General features: G+C 38.4%; 1 protein-coding gene and 1 long non-coding RNA gene across 4 annotated transcripts; one reads left to right on the top strand and one right to left on the bottom strand.

Moving 5' to 3' along the window:
* The first annotated feature begins 10106 nt into the window (after positions 1 to 10106).
* Positions 10107 to 12704, top strand: LOC124158109. Of its 3 annotated transcripts, none has more exons than XR_006864736.1 (3): positions 10107 to 10899; positions 11006 to 11147; positions 11372 to 12704. It is a non-coding gene; the product is annotated as an uncharacterized LOC124158109 (long non-coding RNA). The 3 variants fall into 3 exon arrangements; XR_006864737.1 differs by having other exon boundaries at positions 10139 to 10171; positions 10266 to 11147; XR_006864735.1 differs by having other exon boundaries at positions 10107 to 11147.
* Positions 11798 to 17059, bottom strand: LOC124158108. The gene is made up of 6 exons (XM_046533289.1): positions 16798 to 17059; positions 16136 to 16353; positions 15740 to 15922; positions 15171 to 15507; positions 12554 to 12710; positions 11798 to 11941 (listed from the first exon to the last, which is right to left on the bottom strand). Exons 1-6 carry the CDS (start codon positions 16814 to 16816, stop codon positions 11914 to 11916), a joined length of 942 nt encoding a protein of 313 aa, XP_046389245.1. The 5' UTR covers positions 16817 to 17059; the 3' UTR covers positions 11798 to 11913.
* Between the last annotated feature and the right edge of the window lie 5561 nt (positions 17060 to 22620).

The raw sequence follows: 22620 nt of genomic DNA, 5'->3' as shown, positions 1-22620 counted from the left end.
TGTGTTTCCACGGATCACTGGCTGTCTTTAACAGGCCCATCCTGTGAAGATTCCCGGTTTTCTGTGGAGCAAGAATCCTTAGCGGAGGTCCCTACAGCCCCACAAAGGATCTTGTTGTGTATGTTTGAGTGAGTGATTGTGTGAGTGTGTGTGTTGTTTGGGCCTTCCGGTTGAGAGGCTGGTGTTTGGTCCCTGCGGGGAATTTCTCCCCCTTCCCGCACACCAACGCAGCAAAATTTTTCGACTTGCAAGGTGGACGAGCAGGGAGAATTATACGGCCATTTGAGAAATTCCTTTTCTTCTTTAATTTGACTCCTATAGCAGTCAACTAGGTATTACGCGCGACTAGTACGGGTAGTCAGTGACTGAGAAGCAAGCGCAAGCAGGGAAGACGGTAAGAATCGATTGAGGTCTTGATTCAACATGTTAGTGATATTGAAGCAGTTCAACTTGGAACGTAATAGGAGCCGATGGCTGTGTATGTATCGCAAGCGGAAAATGTTGATTTATCTACGACGGCAAAGAATATAATTACATATTGCTAGTTATCAATTTACTTCTTGGATCATTGGTTAGCCAAAATTTCATATAATTTTCTTATTAAGAAAAAGATGAAATTATTTATCCTGCGCAACTGTCAATTCTTTTGTTTTTCTATATGAATCGTATTGGCACTCTTGAGACTCTTATTTGTTGAAATTAGCCGCGAATAATCCTTTTGGTGCTACTGCTAAAACAGCCTGCTTCGACTGTTGAACCCAGCTAAGAGTACTAATCTGATACTCGTTAGTGAATCTCCCTGCGTTGACTGCGACTGGGGAGAGCTTGAAAGGTGGGCCTTCGTTTGAGGGAGAAGGGGAGCGGTCCCCATTTCACTTTCTGCGACGTTGCCGTAGTTTGGAGGGCGATGCGGGGTGAGGGGAAGTAAGAAATTCGAATTGGCCCGAATCACGTCCTTTGTCGCCGTTTTGGGCCTGCAGTACTCGAGGGTTGAGACATTTAAGGCCAAGCGAATTCACATAGAACTGTGGTTCTCAAGGTGGTTGTGGAAGAAAAGTGTAGCCACAGATAGACGGTTTAAAAATTCTTATGTTTTAGCTTGGAGGCAAGTTATAATTGACCAAAGTCCAACTTGATTTTCTCGATTACCTGAGGACATATTACAATTTATGTCTTTCCTAAATGTGTATACACGTCTTCTGAATACAATAAAGAAACCCGCAAGTCTCTATCTCTTCTAGTTGTTCCGCAATTGAGTGGTATGTGAACTCTGCCAGGGGAAAAAACGATCGGCTTCGGTCGCCCAGAGCGGCTCCCAGCGGTCACTACCATAAGTCCTCCATTGCTTTCCATGTTAAATATTTGAATCATCATCATCACTGGTCAACAATCCTTGGATTGGTTTGACGCAGCTCTCAACTCTATTCTCCTATCAGCTAATCTTTTCACTCCTACGTATTTCTTCTCTTACACATCTCTCTTTACTTGTTCCATGTATTTTGCTCGAGGTCTTCCTTTTCCGTTCTTGCCTTCCACTTGTCCCTCGACGAATGTCTTCATCCGGCCATCATGTACCAAGACGTAGCCGATTTTATTGTTCCGTCTCCTTATTAAGGTTATCATGAGACTTCTCTTCTCTCCTACCCTTCTTAGGACTTCCTCGTTACTAACTTCGTCGATCCATTTGATCTTAATCATTCCTCTGCAGCACCACATTTCGAAGGCCTCTACCCTTGCTTTCTCCGCTTAGGTCATTGTCCATGCCTCACTTCCGTATAGGAGCATACTCCAAATGGAAGTTCTGATAAATCGCTTCCTTACTTTTCCTGCGTCCTAAAATCCGATGTCAGCTTAATCCTATTTTTGTAGAATGACTTATTGTAAATTTAAACATATTGGCTCTTCCTTTAAGGAAATACGTCCATCGGAATTTTTTACCAATATAGTGTGCCACGTTATTATTCTTAAGGTACAATTATGCATTAATCTAGTAAACGAAATAGAATTGGCCCACAAAATAAGCCGTTCCAACATACATAATGTTTTTGCTACTCCAACATAGCCTTATGAATCTTTAGGAATCGACGACGCTTTTTATAGTTTTCTTGTAATTATTTCGTAAAAATCCGTATAAAATAGCACTAAATGCCCTGCTGCGTAAATATTTTTGATGAAATTGAATTGGCACATTAATTGTGACGCGAGACAAAATACAACAGTTTCAATTTATTGAAACCAATACATGAGGGTACCATTGGTAAAAGACTTGTATTTCGCGTAGTTCGCAGTCTAAATAAATGTGGGATATGAGATTGTGTTCCGGTCTACACTTGCATCTTGGAGGCTACGTAGACCCCATTTCCCGCTCGTAGTGCCTCACTCTTCCGGTGGGCGGCGCCAGCGGCGCACCAGAACGTCCATTGCACAGCTCATCAAGCAAACGGATCGCCGCACGCTCTACTTCACCAATGCGGACAAACCAATATGGCCACGGAAGGCTGGAGACGGCAATGGAGGAGGCAGCGCCACGATAAGCAATAAATTAGAGCGAATCCCATCGAAGAAACACTTCTTGCCGTTATTAGCCCATGGGCCAGCCAAGATGTCACTATAATTTTGGGATACCAATTTTTTTATATGTATTTTATATTTTTTAGGTGAACATTATGTATTCACTCGTATATGTGCTCGTAAATTGACTTCTCTCTGATCTTTGCTTTTAAAAATATCCTTGGAAGAGTGTAGAGGCATTTTTTTTTAAGTATACTGGGACTAGCCACGGTGATAACTTTTACGGGAGTCACCCGCAATGCACAAATTGTGCGAAAAATCCACTGAGGCCTTCGTGAATATTGCGCGCAGATGCTTTTGGTGATCGAGTTTGTGGATAGTATTCTCTGAGATACTTTGGTTAAGGATCGCAGCTTTCTTTGAAAAGCTAATGCTTGCTAGCGAAGAAGTTACATTCAACTCTTTCGATAAATGAAGGCGTCACGTGATTAAAAAAGGTTGAACGAGCGTAAAATTCACACGCGCGCGTTCGAAAAACGCCTTCACGATCAATAATTCTCATCAACGACTATCGAGAAAAAAGTATGTATTTAGGTGAATAATAGGTATTTAGGTGTACATTATCATCATAATTCAATAATCGATCAATTGAGAGCTCTTCTATCCGTTATTTATTCATAGAGACATATTTCTTCTATTTCATTCCCTTATATAAATGTCACAATGCATGCATGCATAGAGAGAGATACATAAATCTTTACGCTTAAATAAATCATTATCTACATTTTAAAACACAGATGTAAACGTGCAAATTTTTTTTCCAAACTTTTCTGCGCATCGATTCTCTGTCATTGAGAAAGGTGGGTTTTCTCATTGAAACGTAGGGATTTTTTTTTCTTTTTCTGTGCGTTAATGTTCTAAAATCTAGTTTTTTTAAGTACATACATATATCAAGTGTATTTTCTTTATTAAATTGCTTGGTTATAAAGCATCTAAGAGCCATCGCCAGAAGAGTTACCTTAGTCACTTTCTTCTCGAGAGTCGTTCATACGAAAAAAAGAATCAATGCCATGAAGGCGTTTTTTGAACGCGCGCGCGTGAATTTTACACTCCTTCAACCTTTCTGAATCATATAACGCCTTCATTTATCGGAAGCGGTGAATAAAAATTCCTCGCTAAATAGCATTAGCTTTTCAAAGAAAGTTGCGATCCTTAACAAAATATCTCAGAGAATGTTATCTACAGACTCGATCCACAAAAGCCTCTATACTCTTCTAAGGATCCTTTTTTTAAGTAAAGATCAGAGAGAAGTCGATTTTTGAAAATAAATATAAATGAAAAGCACTTTGCTAAAGTAGGTGATAGCAATCACAGAGTTTGGAGATAAAATGTTAAACCACAATTACTCGTTACAATCCAGGTCACCCAGAGTTCTCTCCTGTTCATACCCGTCTAAAACCTTTACCACTCGCAAATAAATAAAAGTTCTCTAATGATTTGGAATCAAATGAATTGCAATAAATAATGTAAATTACTCTTAGAAAGTGTTCTGAAGAAGAAAAATCAGACAACCTGCCATCGAACTTGAATTTGAAAATATTGCTTTGGAAATTCTAATCCACCGTCAGTACACTAACATTGATCAAGAATATTAATATACATCCTTAATTATTACTCTATATAACTATTAAATAGGTAGAAAGAAACTTTTATGCTGTACTTAATCACTTACCTCCACACATCTGCATATAAAAATTTATTATTCAATTACGACAATGCAAAAGGGCATAGGGCTCACTATGATGCATTAATCACCAACAGCAATATAACATTCCCCAAAAATTGTCACCTTTTTTCTTTATTATTCCCACGTACTGATTTGTAATAGTGATTAAAAGAATAACGTTGAAAAGCAGTTATGTACAAAATTAAGCATGCGTAGGAATTTATTATTTGCCAATGTTTGAAATTGAAAAGGCCGTTAGCAAATAAGAGATGTTTTACGCAACAGCACTGCTTGATAATATTTTCATTAATTTTCTTTACGTCAGTATTAACAGTTGTTTTTGCACTCGAACGGTGCCAAAAACGAGCTCACAAGTAGAAATCGCAACTAGGCAATCGTATCACAATAGGGTGGTTTCCTATTATTTTTTAATTGCCTAAATCGAAAGATTACTACTCCTGGATTACTTATTTCACGCTTTTAGATTTTTAAATGACAATATCTATTTTCCGCAATATCTAATTTCCGCAATTAAATTAAAAGTGAAAAATTTCAAGCGCGCGAAAACGAGACGGCTCAGTAGGAATGATGGGAAAAGCCCGTGAGACGTCATTCTGGTTCCCGCTGCCGCAAAGTGAGGTGACATTGGGGCGAGGACATGTGCGCCGCTAAGATGCAGGCTGCTAGCATGTAGCAGAGTACCCTGCTAGCAGGTAGCGTTTGGCTTAAATGAGGATTATTAATACCCTATCAAACGAAGGAAACATTCCGTCCATAGGCAGTTTTAATAGGTGATTATTAAGAGATGTTTCCCTGAGCTCTGTGCCTCATACATTCATTGGTAATCTCTGACGATGTAAAACCCATATCTACTCGTGTAGAAACTAGGTCCCTGTGACGTCACGTGGAGTGGCATCGCATTGGCGCCAATCTGGCCTTTTTTCGAATGAGGATAAAATTGACAATTGCCATTCGCCTGAACTGGGATTTCTAAAACCAAACTATTTTTATATTATGAATACATTAATGGTGGGAAAAGATTCGCAATAAATGCCTTTCCTTTTCTTTGATGAAGGAAACTGCCCTATTACGTAGGAAGGGAAACAGTGTGTGACCTGAACGACGAGTGAATTTCCCCACCTAAACTCCAACCATGAAAATAGATTATAAAAAGTGACCATTTCCAGGCGCTTCCTTCGCTAGAACGGGTCTAGCTATTCCGACCCGTCACTTGTCGCGTTATCTGCGCCTTTCCCTGTGCATGACAATCGTCTCTCTATTTCCGTATCGGGCCCCTCATTATCTGGTCCGACGGACGCATTACGCCGCTGAAGGAAAACTTTGGCTCCTCCAGCGCCCCCGCGCGGACGATGGAGTTGGAAAGTTGAGCGAAGGCTGACTGAGCGGGGGATGCGAAGTTGCCGTAATCGTCTGCGATGGGCGATGGTCACGTCTCGGAAGCGATATGGGTGGGGAAGAGGGGGGCCAGGGGCGTAAGTGGCCAGGGGTCCACGAACCGATTGACTAAGAGCCGCTCGAGGGATCAAATCTTATTGAGTAACACAAATGCATTTAACACGCAGTCACAAAGGGGTGCTCTCATAAAATTAAAATAGCCATTTTTTACATGTATCGATAAGTAAGTTGAAGTTATAAAGGTTTGCAAAATATGACTTCATAATTCTCAATATTCTTGTTATTACGGAGCTTCAAAGTTCGCGAAAACCACTTAATTCTTTCGCGCTACAAAAACGTCCTGTGACGTCAGAGTGCGATTAAGCATATTCGCTCCATAGCAGTAACAAACAGTAACGACTATAACAAACAGCTACGACGATACTGAGACATAACATTTAAGGTGTGTCAAAAACAGTTTCGAATGGTTTTAAAGACTTAACGATGCACGTACTGCACGATGGCTGAATCCGACTTCGTGGAGACACATTCTAGGAACATTTTGAAGGTAGATTAATTAATGGTCGCTTATTTCTTCTCCGGCAGTGAAGATTTCGCGTAGTTGAGAAGCTGGGAAATTGAAACGTAAGACAAATGAACTATTTCGTTCGATAGTAATATAGAGCTCGTTTTGTATCTGATTTAACTACTGTCATTTACTCATTGCTTTGAGATGCCTAGATTTATGTGCTATGAGAGATACATAGATTTTTCTAAAACTGGGGCAAACAGTCTACTGGCACCACGTAAACGTTTTGTTTACTGGACTCTGACGTCACGCTCAGCCAACATGGCGATGGGTCGTTTGAAGCGCAAGATTACTAGACGATTTTCAAAGTGGAATTATGCGAATAATACGCTTGTTAAAGAAGAACTGCTTTCGCTATAATTTTTAGCGTGGAGGATACTTTTTTATTGCATAATCACCCATTTCCAGTGGAATTCCCCACTGATAATCATTGAGCATATATTTTTTATTCAATTTATCTCGTGGATTTGTCAAATAAAATTGCATATTATAAAACTTCCACAATCGCCTTGTCATTTTCAGAGTTTGGAATTAATATATGTGTACATTCATTATATTTCATAAGCTAAAGTACTCAGTAAGTTATAGTACATGTATATATTATTAGGAAGAATAAGCATGGATTATCCGATGAATATGCTGGCATTTATCTGGTGAGAGACGTTAATCATTTTCAATATGTATAAAATCAAACCGAAGAACTAAAGCCATTGGTGTTTTTTTCTTTATTTACAGAACATATTTAAAATTTTGTTACCAGCGTGCATCTGTCACAAATGCAACCACATTTCATGCAACGTTAACACATAATACATGCGCATTTTTTCAACGATGTGAATCGCATTTTTTCCATCGTGAAATTATTGCGAGAGAAAGTTCAATGCCAGATCACCTACCGGAGAAATTTCCTAATCGTTTAATTTGCGACTCAGGCTGATTGAAGGATATGTACCTCAGAGAAGGGCAAAGGAAATGACCTTCTGACTGTACTTGATGGAATGACGGTGAAAAAGCTTGATATTTAAAGTAGCATTATCCGGACACAACACTTAAAATCTCAACGTATTATTCATAACGTATCATCTAATTGGATCAGTTCTGAAAAACTTGAACAGGCCAAATGAGGAGTACAATCAATTCTTATTGAATCATTTCCGATAGTTTGATAATTAAATATCATAATATGAGCTGATTAATATTCTCACCATAGAAACACATGAAATTAGGCCCACAAAACAAGATCTGAGCTTAAATCAGCTCATTTCCTCAAAACCTTCTGTAAAATTTCCGAACGGGAAGAGGCGAAATTTGAACAGTATAGAGCGAACGATATCAGGAAATAGGAGTACTTACTCGTAAGAATGTCAAACCTATGGTGAACGAGTCGGAGAGGAACGAATCCCACAAATGAACGGAACTGTCCCGCACGAGTAGGTTTGCGAGGGCCCACCAGGGCGCAGCACAAGCGAGGTGGTGGTGAGGAGGTCGTCCTCCTTAATTCCAAATTCGCGAGGGCAGCCAATTACTCGTGATTGAACGTGGCAGAGGAAATGCTTCCAATTAACCCGATTCTGATTGAAAACAATGAATTGAACATAGGTTTGAATTTAAATAGTCGCTCACAAAATGCTTAGTTCAATTATTCACCGGTCGACCGTTCGAACAATATCTCCCATTTTCACAGGTCCAAGTCCATTACACATTCCTGCCGTACGAATTCTAAAATAATGACCAAAAGGAAGGACTCATAACAATTGCGCACGAGAACTGAATAAAAATGTGACATCCAAACAATGTAGCTTCAGAGCGACCGAGGAAATAAAAAAAATTGATATGATTACTCAGGTAACAAAGCAAAGGGACTTTGTAGCGTCACCCACGAGCAGCCGCATGTATCCACCGCTAGTTTTCTGGGAAACAGAACTCCACAAAAAATGAACCGCAAAGCCGATATGATAATCTGAATCAGGGGCCTTATTCACGAAGGCCTCGATTTCGTCGAATCCTCGAAAATGTCGAGGCGGCGACGTTCAAGCCTCGACGTTTCCGTAATTTGCAATTCACGAAGCTTATTGTCGCCGTTTCGAGGCCGCGCCAGACGGAAAAAATATCGAGGCGACGTAGGCCTCGACAATTATTCCGAGTCTTGTTGATCCTCGATTTACAAGGATTGCAACTACAGCTGGTATATTAAGAACCTTATATTTCAATAGCTGACGCACGTACGACGGTGATCAAGGTCTTATTTCATATATTTAAGAAGGCAAAGTAGGTATAATTATACGTATAGTTGTATAATTTTATATATGATAATTCCAAAAACCGAAGTTTCATGCGGTTGTTTCATGAGCGATCACCTGTGAACTAGCCTTTAACTTATTTAATGTTAAGAATCGTTATTAAAATTCGCCATCACGAATCTCAGTCACATTAGAACAATATTTATATAGTGGATTTCATAGCCCCTAAATTTGTGGAGTTAGGCAAAACTCATGAACTCCCGGTAACTGATTTTGGGTTGCGCCTACGTTCGTGTTGATTTCGGGATTATCATTAAGGGTTGTGTTCTTCTTTCCGATGCATGTTATATTGCCGTGTTTTCTGCTGTAGGTGATCAATGTAGCAATGTGGGAAAGGAGGAAAATCTCTGTAGTATAATCGAGAAAATGATAACTTAATTGAGGCTTGTTTTTTTTACCTAGACTATATAGCTCGCTAGCATGGAAACAACTTACAGCTGTAGAGATAAATGAGTGTTTGTTTTCAACTGTACGTGGTGGTTCTCTTTGAACTTGATGATTAATGGAATACCTAGAGTTCTAAATGCGTTGTACCTATTCATGAGATATAAACGTTTATATATTGTGCATTCCTTCATAATATATTGAAGCCAATCTTATAATATGCATCATTGGTACTTTCTTGTTATTACGTGTTGAATACGAATTATGGTTTTCATCGTGTAGCAATTTCCTGATTTTTATTCTTCTTTATGACCGTTGCCATATAGTAAGTACTACTGTTTTCGTGTCACTGATACTTTCCCATGAGCATGGTAAGTTCTCGTTCCTTAATAGCACTATTAAGGGACGGTAATTGTGAGATTCGCGTCACTCGTAGGAATTGCAAAGGCTTTTTATGAATTCCGCTGGAGTGCTATGAATGAGAGTACCTATCTCACACTTAATTAGAGGTCTTAATTAAAGATCAAGTTGCATAAAGTAGGTACCACACTTTTGTATGATGAAATATAAAGCATTTCTCAGTATGATTATTATCTCAGGTTTTCAATGGATACTTTATTTGTTAAGAGTGAAATCAATGCACTAGGTTCATATAACACATAAATCTGAGCTTTGTCTTGAATAGTAGATGATCTTAGTATTAGCACAAGGAAAAAAACAAAGGTATTGTAGCACTAATTGTAAGTGGGAAAGATTACATGATTAATCAATAGGCAATTAAGAATATTGCTTAGGTAACATAATATAGTTGATGATTTCATTGAAAGTATTGTTTATGCTTAGCTTACAAATTGATACTCAATTAGGAATAATAATAGTATTCTAAAATGACAAGCATATTGATAATTATCTTAAAAAATTGTTCATTGTAAACTTATGATAAGGCTGAAAGTAATGAATGATACATTCAAAGCTAATTAAAATTTTCATATCATGCTTCATGATCCTCTGTAGCTAATTATGGATGATGATATCGCCTTGATTTGGTTAAGGAGGAGAAGAAATTTAAGGAGAAGAAGAGAAATAATAATTAATAGAAGAAGATTACAAAATTTGAGGCACACATCAGTACCTTTCAGAATGCCCGATGAAACCTTTATGGGGCTATACAGGTTATCAAAGGATTTAACTATGAATTTAATAAACGAGTTGCAACCTAATGTACCTGTTGCCACTAGGGGATCATCTGTATCCCCTGAATTAAAGGTAGTATGGTTGCCATAATTGCCTGAAATTTTTTACATTTCTGATGCAACTATGTTTATTAATTTACTCAAATCAATTTTCTTTAATGAGGAAGGTACTCTGCGCTCTCCACTTTTTTGGCCAAGGCTCCTATCAAAAATCAACTGGTAGTGACAGCAATTTAGGGTTGAGCCAGAGTTCTGTAAGTCGTTTTATAGATGAGGTGACCGAATGTCTTAACTCCCCTGGCATGGTTGCCAAATGGTTACCTTTCCCTGTGAGAGCTGAGGAAAGACAGGACATGATTCGAAAGTTAGTTCAAATACTTTATCAATCTTATACAAATAATTTAATGAGGAAATATAACCAGGACCATCATGCTAGTGTAAAGTCATATGAGATATATCATTTCATAATATAAGAAGATAGACACTGCTGTTAGAGCATGTTTATGCCATTTATATGCATATATATATTTATATAGTAGAGTAATGCAGTCTCATTAAATTTTCCAAGAACAATTAATACCTTCAAAATTATGGTAGCCTTCTGCTGTCTAGATTTGAAGAAAGGAATAAACACCATGGTAAATTTTATGTACTACACCTGTTTTTCAGGAATTACAGAGAAACTAGGTTCCCAGGAGTAGTGGGCTTTGTAGATGGAACACATGTCGCTATAAGGGCTCCTTCTACGTATGAGCACTTATACGTAAATAGAAGGGGATACCATTCTATAAATGCTCAATAGTAAGCATATTTAGTTAATTTTTAGATGCCCCGATCATTACTGGATTAATTCATTTTGTTAATTTTCTCATCAACTAGAATAAAATGAGTTTTTACCTTTCTATAGATATGTGATAGTGACCTCACAGTTCTGAATTGTGTTACAAGATTTCCGGGAAGCTCTCATGATTCCTATGTGTGGGGTCATAGTGAAGCTCACATTCAAATGAGAAGGGTATGGGAGAGTGGTGAGCAGTGTTGGCTGCTTGGTCAGTACATGTCATTAAAGTATTGATATTAAATGATTACTTCCACCAATTCTTAGATAAAAAATAGAATGATGTAGTTTGAACATTACTTTGAACAGACAACTATTTTATTGCTGCTTTTGGTATAGCCTTTTGTAAAGAATGATGTTAATTCTTAAGTGATAATTTGAATTCATAATGTTCCATTATTACAACTATATTATATTGTTTATTTCATTATATAGGTGACTCAGGATATCCTCACCTACCCTGGTTACAAACCCCCATAATAAATGCCATTGAAGGCTCCCCTGAGGCAAGGTTTACACGCCTACATAGCAAAGCTCGAGCTACTGTAGAGCGGTGTATTGGAGTCATTAAAAATCGATTCAGATGTCTTTTAAAACACCGTGTGTTGGACTATAGCCCTAGGAAGGCCGGAAAAATAATAGTAGCATGTTGCGTGCTACATAATATGTGTGTGAGGGGAGGTATACCTCTTCCTCAGCACATACAGGAAGAAGATGAACCTCTTCTTGCTCCTAACCCCCCTATTCCGCAAGAAAGAGTGTTGATTAATGAGGCACGGCGTGTGAGAGAGGGGATTATACAACGAATTGTTAATTAGACCATACTTGCAAATATTTTACTAGAAATATTTATTAATTGTGCATGAATACATTTAAATTTTTATTTTGGAAAAAAACTAAATATAAGAAAATAATTATATTATTACACAGTTTATTTAATGAAATCTTGAACATGTCTAAAGTATATACAAAGGAATTTATGTTGGCCTTCCTCTGGCTATGTATCTGGAAAAAAAATCAATAATTTAGTCTTGCATGATTAAAAATTGAATATAAATTTCAATGCTATGGTATACTTTAAATAATTTTCTATATTAATTTATCTTTTTTCACATTTGTAGGTAGATTTTTTACTGCTGACTCAGTTATCCTCATCAATTAAAGTTGAGGGCCCCTTAGAGGAGCAGTGCACTTCTTTACAGGCCGAAGCAAGGAGCAAATCATCATGAAGAATCATGTTTGATGCCTACTTAGATATTACTTTCTGGCTTAATATGGGCTTCACTTTATTTGTTTATGGAGAAGTACCTGTCCCTGCACAAGTGAAGAAAGGTGGTCCCTTTCCACCTTCCCACTAGGACTGGAAACATGGTGGCCTATAGATTTCATGTTCAACCTCCCACACCAAGGCCTCAGTTAATTGTTTCACTGCCCCCTCAACCTCTCCCATGATGATATTTTTACACCCTAGTTTATTCTGCATTCAACCCTATTACCAGCACAATGTTTTACCTTGAAAGGAGTGATTTTTTGGGAACAAAATGTGCTGGAGGGATTTAATTTAATTTTTTATGTAATTGGATACATTACATTCAATATTGAATTAAATCCCCATACTCATCGCTAGCATCCTTTATTGCTTGGCAGGCCATCTTAATGGATGCAGTTATGTCTCTCATACTCTCGGCCAAACTACTTAAGGCAATCGCCTTTGCCTTACTGTGCTCAGTCCTCTCTTTTGCTGCCAGAGCCAATATGTAATCAGAATCATCATCTGAAAAAATAATAATTAGACTTGTTTAATATGAATCGGAATTGTTTCATTTTATAATTACACCCTAGTAGCTCAATAAATTATTGCAACATCATTTATTTTCTAAAATCTCAATCAAGGTTTGTGCTTGGATTCATCATCATCAGTGATTACTGTCCTTAGACAGGTTTCCACTGGACTTCTCTCCATCTTTCTCTATCCTGAGCATCCTCCTTTAGGTCTTTGTATTTTCTTCCTCTTCTTATATCATCCAACATTCCCATCCTCCTTCTTCCTCTTCCTCTCTTTCCTTCTATCTTCCCTTCTATTATTCTCCGTTCCAAACAATTCCTTCTTAATATATGCCCTAACCAACTTGCCTTCCTCTTATGAATCATATGTATTAATTTTCTTTCCTCGCCTATTCTTCTTAGAACTTCCTCATTCTTCACTCTGTCAGTCCACTTCACTTTCAACATTCGTCTCCATACCCACATTTCAAAACTTTCTAAATATCTCTCCTCCTTCTTTTTAACAGTCCATGATTCACATCCGTACAACACTACACTCCACACAAAACATTTCATAAACCTCTTCCTCATCTCTATTGGAATTCTTTTTGCTGTTAACAATGCTTTTACCTTTCCATACGCTCCTTTACCTATTGATATCCTTCTTCTTATTTCCTCAGTACAACTTCCATTCCATCTTACCAGACTTCCCAAATATTGGAAAGTCTGTACTTGCTGTATGATATTTCCTTCTAAGGATATACAAACACAACCTTCTTTTCTGCTGATTCTCATCACCTTGGTTTTATTTATGTTTAAGTTCATTCCAAATTCCCTCCCCACATCCATTATATCATCCATCACTTGTTGTAAATCTTCTTCACTTTCTGCCAGCACTGCCTGATCATCTGCATATTTAATTGTTTTTATTCTTTCTCCTCCTATTACAACTCCTCTAGCTTTTTCTAAAGCTTTCACCATCATTTTTTCTGCATAAACATTGAAGAGCTCTGGAGAAAGGCAGCACCCTTGCCTCACTCCTCTTCCTATGCCAATTTCTTCTGTTTCATCATCTCCAATTTTTATAACTACTACCTGCCTACAATACATCTCCTTTATTAATCTCCTATCTTTCCAATCAATGCCAATGTCTTTCAAAATTTTCAATAACACATTCCAATTAACCTTATCAAATGCCTTTTCCCAATCAATAAAGCAAATGTACAAATCTCTATTCACTTCCATCATTCTTTCTCCTATCATCCTCAAGCATCCTATTGCATCACGAGTCCCTTTACCCTTTCTAAATCCAAATTGATCTTCTCCCATATTTTCTTTAATTCTTCCTTCGATTCTTTTTAATATAATCCTTGCAATTACTTTGGTAACATGGCATATAAGACTAATTGTCCTAAAGTCTTTACATTCTTTGGCATTACATTTCTTTGGTATTGGTATTAGAATAGTTTTAAGTAGATCATCAGGCCAGCTCCCGGTATCATATATCCTATTGATTAAATTTGTTAATCGACTCATTGCACTGTTACCTAGGTTCTTTAATGCTTCTGATGGTATTCTATCGCATCCCATTGCTTTCCTTTCCTTGAGATCCTTGATTGCCTTTTCCACTTCTCTTCTCAGTATGTTTGGTCCTCTATTCACCTCTTCACATTCCCATTCCTCTTCCAGCTCCATCTCAGAATGATCATCTTTACTATCATATAGTTCTTTCACATATTCTTTCCATATGTTTTTGTTTTCCTCAACACCTGTTGTTATCTTTCCGTATTTATTTAACATTCCTTGTTTACTTATTTTCTTTGGCTCTCTTTTTGTGAACTTTTTAGCTGTTTTATACATTTCTTCCAATCTCCCTTGTTCTTCTAGGACTTCCATCTTTTCGCATTCTCTCTCCATCCACTCCTCTCTTGCCTTATCAGTTAATCTTCGTAGTTCATTGTTAAGTTTCCTATATTGCCCTTTTCCTTCTTCAGTGTGAACATTTTTCCACTTTCTCCTTTCCTCCATTTTATCTATCATGCTCTGAGTGATCCATTCCTTCCTATTTCTTTCCTTTTGTACAACACCAACTTCCTCTTCTAAGACTTCCCATATTACATCCCTAATGTTATTCCATTCCTCTGATACCTCATTACTTTGTCTTACATCTTCCAATTTTTTCTCAACATTTTTATTATATGCTTCATTCTTCTCATTTTTCAGCTTTATTACATCCCATTTCCTTATCAACCTCCCTTTCTTAACAAGCTTCAATCGTGTTCTTATATCAGTAACTAGAAGATTGTGCTTGGATTATGTACTAGTAATATTAGAATAATAACATTAACTGACGGTTGTTCAGGAATATGTAAGGCAACATGAAAATAGTTCTATCGCAATAGCAGCTGAGCATTTAGGGACATTTTTAGTCCTCCATATAACTACCATATCTGTAGTTATTATTTCTTACTTGGTGGAGATGGCCGCTTCCTTTTTCTGGCCCTTGGTACTGTGTCACATACAGGATTTGAGGGAGGAAGGACTGGAGGGGAATGATTTTCTTCTGCGGGGAATGTTTGTGAGGTGGATGGCATTGGAGATGGCTTTGAAATCGCATTTTCTATGGCTGATATGTGATTTTGTATTACTTCAAAATTTAGTGGGATTTGAAATGGCTGTTGGTGGGATGTAGTTACTGTTGTAGGGGAATATGATGTCAAACAATAAATGGGGTTTTTATCTGGTGATGAAGGAGGAGAAGGTGAATCAGATGCAGGTAGGGGATGTGATTCTTGGCTTATGCGGTGCTGAAAAAAGTTTAAAAAATTGTTAGACATCAAACCATGAAATGCAGTACATCTGCTATCCCTCAATCATTCATGAATTTTGAAGGCTAATGTGTTTTATAGCCCATTGACTATAATAACAAATTAAACTTTTATTTATTAAGTTTATCATGAAACCACAAATCTTTTCAAGGAGTGGTCACTGCCACAAATTGGCCATTTAAGTGGTCATTCAATATCAATTTAAACTTACTATCAAAGGGTCTACAAGGCCATCCTCCCCATCCACTGCCTTTTCCCCCACCAAGCTTAGCACTTGTTGCTCTAACTCAGTGAGGGGGGTGATTTTAAGGCGGCCACCTCCACCAGTTCCGCTAGCATGGGTCCTTATTTTGGATGCCTTTTTTTTTGTATCTAGACGCCAGTCTTGCCATGTCTAACGAGAATAAATAATTCAAATATTAGCTTTATAATAGATTAGAATTCTGCATTGAGATTATTTGGAATGCTTAGGAAGGCATAAAATGCTCTGGTTCTTGAAACTTTGAACTAATTTAGATTGAAAGCATTGGCAAAATTTTTTTATTACTGCTTTAAGCAGTGACTAACTCTAGGCCTTCATGAATGAGAAATATAAATTACAAATTACCTTCGCCCACTTAACTGATGATCTTGTTGCTCCAGTTGGGCAGGCATTTAATTGGTCACTTAAAGTGGCCCACAGGCGTTGCACTGTGTTGGAAGCATTACTGCCTTTGATGCGGTTGCGTGCCAACCCTGGGTGCTCTCGCATGTATTGGATAAGGATTTCCCTCTGCTCGTGAGAAACGCGTGCCTTTTGGCGACTCATGCTTTTTTCAATTGCCTCTTACAGTGTAAAATCAAAAAGTATGTAATAATTAATGTGCGATTATGTAACGCAAAATTAATTTCAATTTTAATGAGTTTGTATGCAGCCATTATGTGATAGAATCTTATTCTGTATATTTTATTGGTATTTATTTCCACCTATTTACCCAAAACCTAACAGAAGAACTTATTCTATATCTTTGCATTTAAGGAAGATCGTTAATTCTTAATATATGCAATGTTATGATCAACTTCAGAATTTTTATGAAGTATCGGGGCGAGAATGTTGAACAACATGCATTATTTTCTTATTATGTCAATAAATTTGCGTCAATAGTTGTTAATAATAACTACCCTGTATATAACATTTGAAATAATTAACGTTTAGCTGAAATATGTATAAATATGATTCATTTGGTTATCCTCATCACTGAATATCAACGAGAAATCATTCAAACTTACCTCTCTTTTCGGAATCCATAGTTGAATTTCGAGCGAGAAGTCTTCAAGTTTTGGGAAAAAGAAGAGCATCGAATATCAATCCCTCGATAATCCATGACGTCACAAGCGTCAATTTCGTCCAGCGTCTGAATTCGTCGAGTCCTCGATTTTCGCTTCGTGAATAGCACGGAAAGCGATTTCGTGCCTCTCGACATTGTCGCCTCGACGGCTTCTCATTGTCGAGGCGACATTTCCGATTTGTTCGTGAATAAGGCCCCAGGATGGCCAATTCAAAATGAGGCCACGTGTTCTTCAATCTCTACGGCTACCTGCCTAGAAGAAAAAGCATTCTATGAACACAATATGGAGAATAATTTATTAAATTTCAAGCGCAAATGCGAGGACGCTTTGCGGATTATTTACAGGTCTAATAATTTTTCAAATGATATGAGTAAGGAAACACGCCCAAGAATGATGCGTATACTCCCAGAATTAAATATTTAGTAGAAATAATAATTTTTCCCATCTTTTGGACCAACAGATGATGAATATTGATGACAACCAGAAAATGCAGATCAGTATAGTATTTAATAACTTTAGCAAAATCTTCAATGCAGCCATTAACCTCCTGTCAACGAAAGACACACCAACATAGCATATAATAACGCAATGTGTTCCAACGGTGGTACTTCTGCATCATTCTTCATTATTTTAGGAAGGAAGGCGACCATTATAATTTCGCAATTGTTTCATTCACCAGCCAGATCCCTCCTTAATTAGATTTCTCTTTTTGGAAAGATTAATAAACAATACGGGAGTCAATTTCTCGATACCAATAGGCAAATAAATGAATTAAAATAATTTCAATTCAGACACGAATTGCAGAGCAGGTCACTATTAATGCAAATGAATTTAGTCGTCATAATGAATTCGGGAGACAGAGCATAATTTATGTTTCCTTTATGACACGCATGTTTGTGTTGTATTCTCGATTCCCTCCGGTTATACCCAGAGCGTACGGGAAAAATAAACGTTTAGGGCCTAGATAGGTCTTCGCTGCTCACCAGAATTTCAGCGGTCAAATTCATCGAATTTGATTCTGTTGCAGTCTGAAATGATAGTAACGGACGCCACAGTTTGACATCCATTATCACCTTCTCTATTTATATTCATACATAGTCACATCAAAACAAAAATCGTATGACTCTTTACAACATAAATGCCATAACACTAGCTTAAAAGAATAATGAAATCCACAGGGCGTAAAATTCTTAATCGCAGAAACATTATAAAATAGCCACTTATATTCATTGGATATCAAATTTAAATGTCTACCGCTAATATTGTGTCAACCAAAATCTTCTCTAGAAACCAGAATTCTATCGAAAGATTTCCTCGATTACAAATCAAATTCCATTGGCAGCGTAGCAATATTTCGTATGAAAATATTAATTGCTCAGTTTAAAATTGCCCGACCTGATTAGCCAAACCTAAAATAATAGGAAATATTTTTCTGAATATCGGGCCAATCCCTCGTGCTATTTAATAATTCTAAATAAATAACCAATAAGTTGTCATTGCACTTTCATCATTTTTAACGACGCACAACTGAATTTATTTGCAGCGAAGTATTGAACGTTTATCCATAAGCATTTACAAGCAGACACAATCATTCAGAGAACCTTCGAACGTGCTCGTGCTCCTGGAATTCATTTCCCAGAAAAAAACTTTCAATTGTTTCAAAAGGGTAGCCAGCAAATACGACTGGAATATCTTCATACTTGGTTTTGATACTGGTATCTGGTGACCGCCTCTCTTCCGTTGAGATGTTTACACATTAACGACTTATAGACGAATGCAGAACTACGCGTGCAGTGGTGACTAAACCCGGGACTTGATCGAAGAACTGCGATCATTGGAGACTAAGTCTCGGGGTCTTAGTCGGAGAGAGGCATGAAAAACTCGAGTCTCGGAGATTTATCTCAACCATGAGTCCACTGAGGGCGACAAAGAGTCTCAGAGCCAATTCACAGGTATAGCAACTGTTCATTGGTTCTTGAAGTATGGTGAATTACAAAGCGAGGATAAATGTTGAATGTGCTGTGCGAAAGTACTTATCAGAAGTATGCGGATATCAGAAGGCGGTCATTAATCTAGTTTTTTTTAATCCCACCTAAAGAGATGGATAATTAATCAGTAAAGGGGTTACGATATCAAAGAACAGGAATGCAAATTTTGGCTTCAGGTAGTTTTGAAAGTTTACTGCATGAGTATTTTTGGGTACAAGGAAATGTAACTTTACATGATCCACTTCAATAAAAAACATTGTAATGGATGGGAGTCCTCAGACAAGAAGAGGCGCTGAGGAGCGTAATTTACACAAGCAAGGTAAGGCAGGGTTTCTGTTCCATCTTGCACTCCGGGGATATCCATTTGGAGGAGTCAAAAAAGTTTATCCGGGAATTGAACCAGAGGCCCGCCGATAACGGTCTAACAACACATCGCTCAACCGCCTACTACTCATGAAACATCTACATCTACATAATACCCTGCGAGCCACCTCTAGGGTGTTTGGCAGGGGGTGATCAATCACCAGCATGCAGCATGCATTTGGACTCCCACATGCACACTACACCGTCCAAAGAACGTCCCGTATAATAACAAACTATACTACTATATGCTGTTAGAAATTCAGAAACATGCATTAAGTTTTATATAGGTTAGTAAGCTACACTACAAGTCATGCAATCTATTTACGAGTTCTATTGCTGCCGTTATAATCTCTTATCGATCGTGGAAAAAATGACATTCGGAATCTGTCTGTTCTGCAATCTCTCTTATTTTATTTATATGATCTGATCTTCCGTAGTACGTTGGCGTCCGCAAGATATGGTTAACTTCGTCAGAAAAGACACTGCTCTTGAATTTATCTAAAAGGTTTAGTCTATTTTTCAATCTACGGTCCGACAGAGATTCCCATCCGAGTTTAAAACTTTAAAGCTTTTCTATGAAACATGAATATTGAATAAATCATTTTAACCAATATTAGCTTTCAGGTAAGAAAGCAAAGCGTAAGTATCTCCAATGCGACTGTTTATTACTATTCACAGATTCATGAGAAAGGCAAAAGTAAAAAGAATTTTTCATGGTAATGGCCATGAATCTAAAATAAAAATTATTTCATATTTTAGATATGGCTTTCATAGAATAATGAGAATTATTAAGCATTTAATGAAGTATCGCATGAAAAATATGTGTTCATATGGGGATATTATAATCTCTAATGAACTATGCTACAATTGGATCGACGTAGCTTTCCACTCTTTTCTACTGTTAGCTAATCTTTTCACATCCAAGCATCTCTATTTTTTCACACCCTTTAACTCCTGATCCACACAGGTATTTCATCTCAAGGTCTTCTTCTTTCGTTCTTGTTATTCGATTGCACCTCGGCAATTGTCTTCATAAGTCTCCTCCTCCGAGGACTTCCTCTCCCTCCATTGCTTACTCGATCCATTTGATTCACTTCATTCTCCTGTTTCACCGATTTTCTACTCAACAAATCTTGATATCTCCGCTGCTGCCATCGACTATGTCTCACTGTCATTGGGAAGCCAACTCTGTTGATGCTATATGCTCGATTGAATTGTGTCCTTAATTTCTATGCTTACATTTCCATCTTATAGCATTCGAATAAAGTTTTTGAGGCTGGATTAAATAATTTCACCATCGTCATCACTAACTTCTGCTAGTCCGAATAATAATGATAAAGGTAAAACAGCAAGTAAACTCCTGAATCCAGTGGAATTGGCACAAGACCTCAAACAACTGCTACGGTTGGCCATCAAAGAAACTGCCGCGTCATCGTCATCTGTTTACGTAGATAATAATGTCCAGATAGTCCGCATGAGGGTCGGATGAAATCACATTTATTGGCAGAAGAACTGCTCCCGAATCGGAGAAGGGAAACCGAAGCATTATCGGAAGACAAGCAAGACGGGTGATGTATGTAAATTTATCGGCCACCCAGCACAGTTTGAGGATGAGGAACAGCAAAATTCCGATAATTTACCGTTAGGGCCGAGCAAATTAAGCAAAAATCAATATCATCGTCCTTTTTACCACACTAATATCGTGCGTGGGTCGCGAGGTATTGACTCCCTGCCGGCCCTGGGACTACCCTTTTCTGGGCCGGCGGAGCAACACGCGTCCTTGGAATGCAAGCAGCCCTCCAACAATGCCTCTGACCGCGAACCATCGAACAAAACCATCCGTAGCCACGGGACCGCCCGCGGTGACCCCACGACGTCTGGAACCGCAGGCCAGGGATCTCATTGGCGGAGAGATATATATATACCGCTGCTGCTGACCCCCACAAAACATGACCTCAGGGCCGCGACCCTTGGGCAAGGAGAAAAAGCGACATAGAGAGCGTTAATCTTATTAGCGATGGCATTAAGCGGCGACGAAACGAAAGTTTTGATCAAGGGCGATATCAAATGGGCAGGGCCGCAACTTTGGCCCTTCGGGGTCCTACCCACAATCCCTTTCTCTTCCTCTCTCTCTGCAACACCCCCTCCCCCTATTTCAGGTGGGATAGAGGGGGCACTGCGACCCCCGAAGGTCTTTCAATCTTGCTTCCCCCCCGCCCTCCCCTGGTGGCTGCCTTTCTCCGGAACTTATTGTGGAAAGTCCGCTTGGCCTGAGGTAACGAAGTTATACGTTACAACCTCTTTCCCCCATCCCTATCTCCTCCTAACCCTCCACCCCCAGCCCCATCTCATATTTCGTGCGATATTACGGTGAGGTGACCGCAGAATTGGTTCACCATCGATGACAACGGATTTCTCTTCAAAGATACCTTTTATTTTTATATCCTCCAATTTTTTAAATCTCATTTTTTCGTTCACTCCCGCCTGATTCCACCCTACGGCCGTACTACCTAAAATAAAGACTGTCAGCTGGTAGACTTTATTGTACAAGTCCGGATTTTTCCACTGAGGTACGCTTTTTAACGTAATTATGATTATACATCTACATCTACATCTACATAATACCCCGCAAGCCGCCTAAAAGGCGTGTGGCAGGGGGTGTTAGGACACCAGCCGTTTACAGCTATTAAAAAAAAAAAAAGAAGTGCTCTAACGAGGTTGGGACAAGCGTTTATTAAAGTCCTTTATTGTTCGGGGGAAAAACGAATTCTTATATCTATCCGTTCGGCTAAAAATCTCTCTTAATTTATCGCTTCTGTCGGACCTGGAAATATAGTGTGGCTCTAAGATTATGTTCTCTGTGTCGCTCTTAAATATATCCATTCTCAATTGCTCAAGCAATCTAAACCTAGCGCGCAGCCTCCGAGTCTCCAATGGCTCCCAGCCTAATTCGCTTAACATCTGGGTAACACTGTCTGTACGCCCGTAGCGGTTTTTGACGAAACGCGCAGCCTTCCTTTGTATCTTATTCAGCTCGCGGATTAAGTCTTTCTGCACTGGATCCCATACACTCGCTGCATATTCAAGGTGCGGTCGGACGAGAGCGAAATAGCACCTTTCTTTTACTTTCTCATCCGAAAATCTTCCCACAATACGCTTGACGAATCCTAATCAGTGATGGAAAAGAATTGAAAAGAAATTAAAGCCAAAACATTTGATTGAAATAAACCTGAGATTACACAAAGAATAATAGTGAAAAATATCTCTCAAGCAGCTGATTACTTGTCGCTGGCCAAAATGTCATTCGAAGCACGAAACCTAGAACCGAATACCATCACCAGTCGAGAGAAAAAATTTGAACACTTGAAATTCCGAAACGGTCAACAGGTCACTCAGGCGCTGCTAGTGTTAA

The sequence above is a fragment of the Ischnura elegans genome, chromosome 4, assembly GCF_921293095.1.
Source record: "Ischnura elegans chromosome 4, ioIscEleg1.1, whole genome shotgun sequence".
NCBI classification, from domain to species: domain Eukaryota; kingdom Metazoa; phylum Arthropoda; class Insecta; order Odonata; family Coenagrionidae; genus Ischnura; species Ischnura elegans.
This window is presented reverse-complemented; position numbering and strand designations above follow the sequence as displayed.

What these genes read in the sequence shown, in the direction of transcription:
- LOC124158108 (XM_046533289.1), bottom strand. An exon ending in GAAGCGGCCATCTCCACCAA is followed by an intron (nt 12,711 to 15,170) that starts GTAAGAAATAAT and finishes TTATTTTTTCAG; the next exon opens with ATGATGATTCTGATTACATA. An exon ending in ATAAAGGATGCTAGCGATGA is followed by an intron (nt 11,942 to 12,553) that starts GTATGGGGATTT and finishes TTTTTTTTCCAG; the next exon opens with ATACATAGCCAGAGGAAGGC.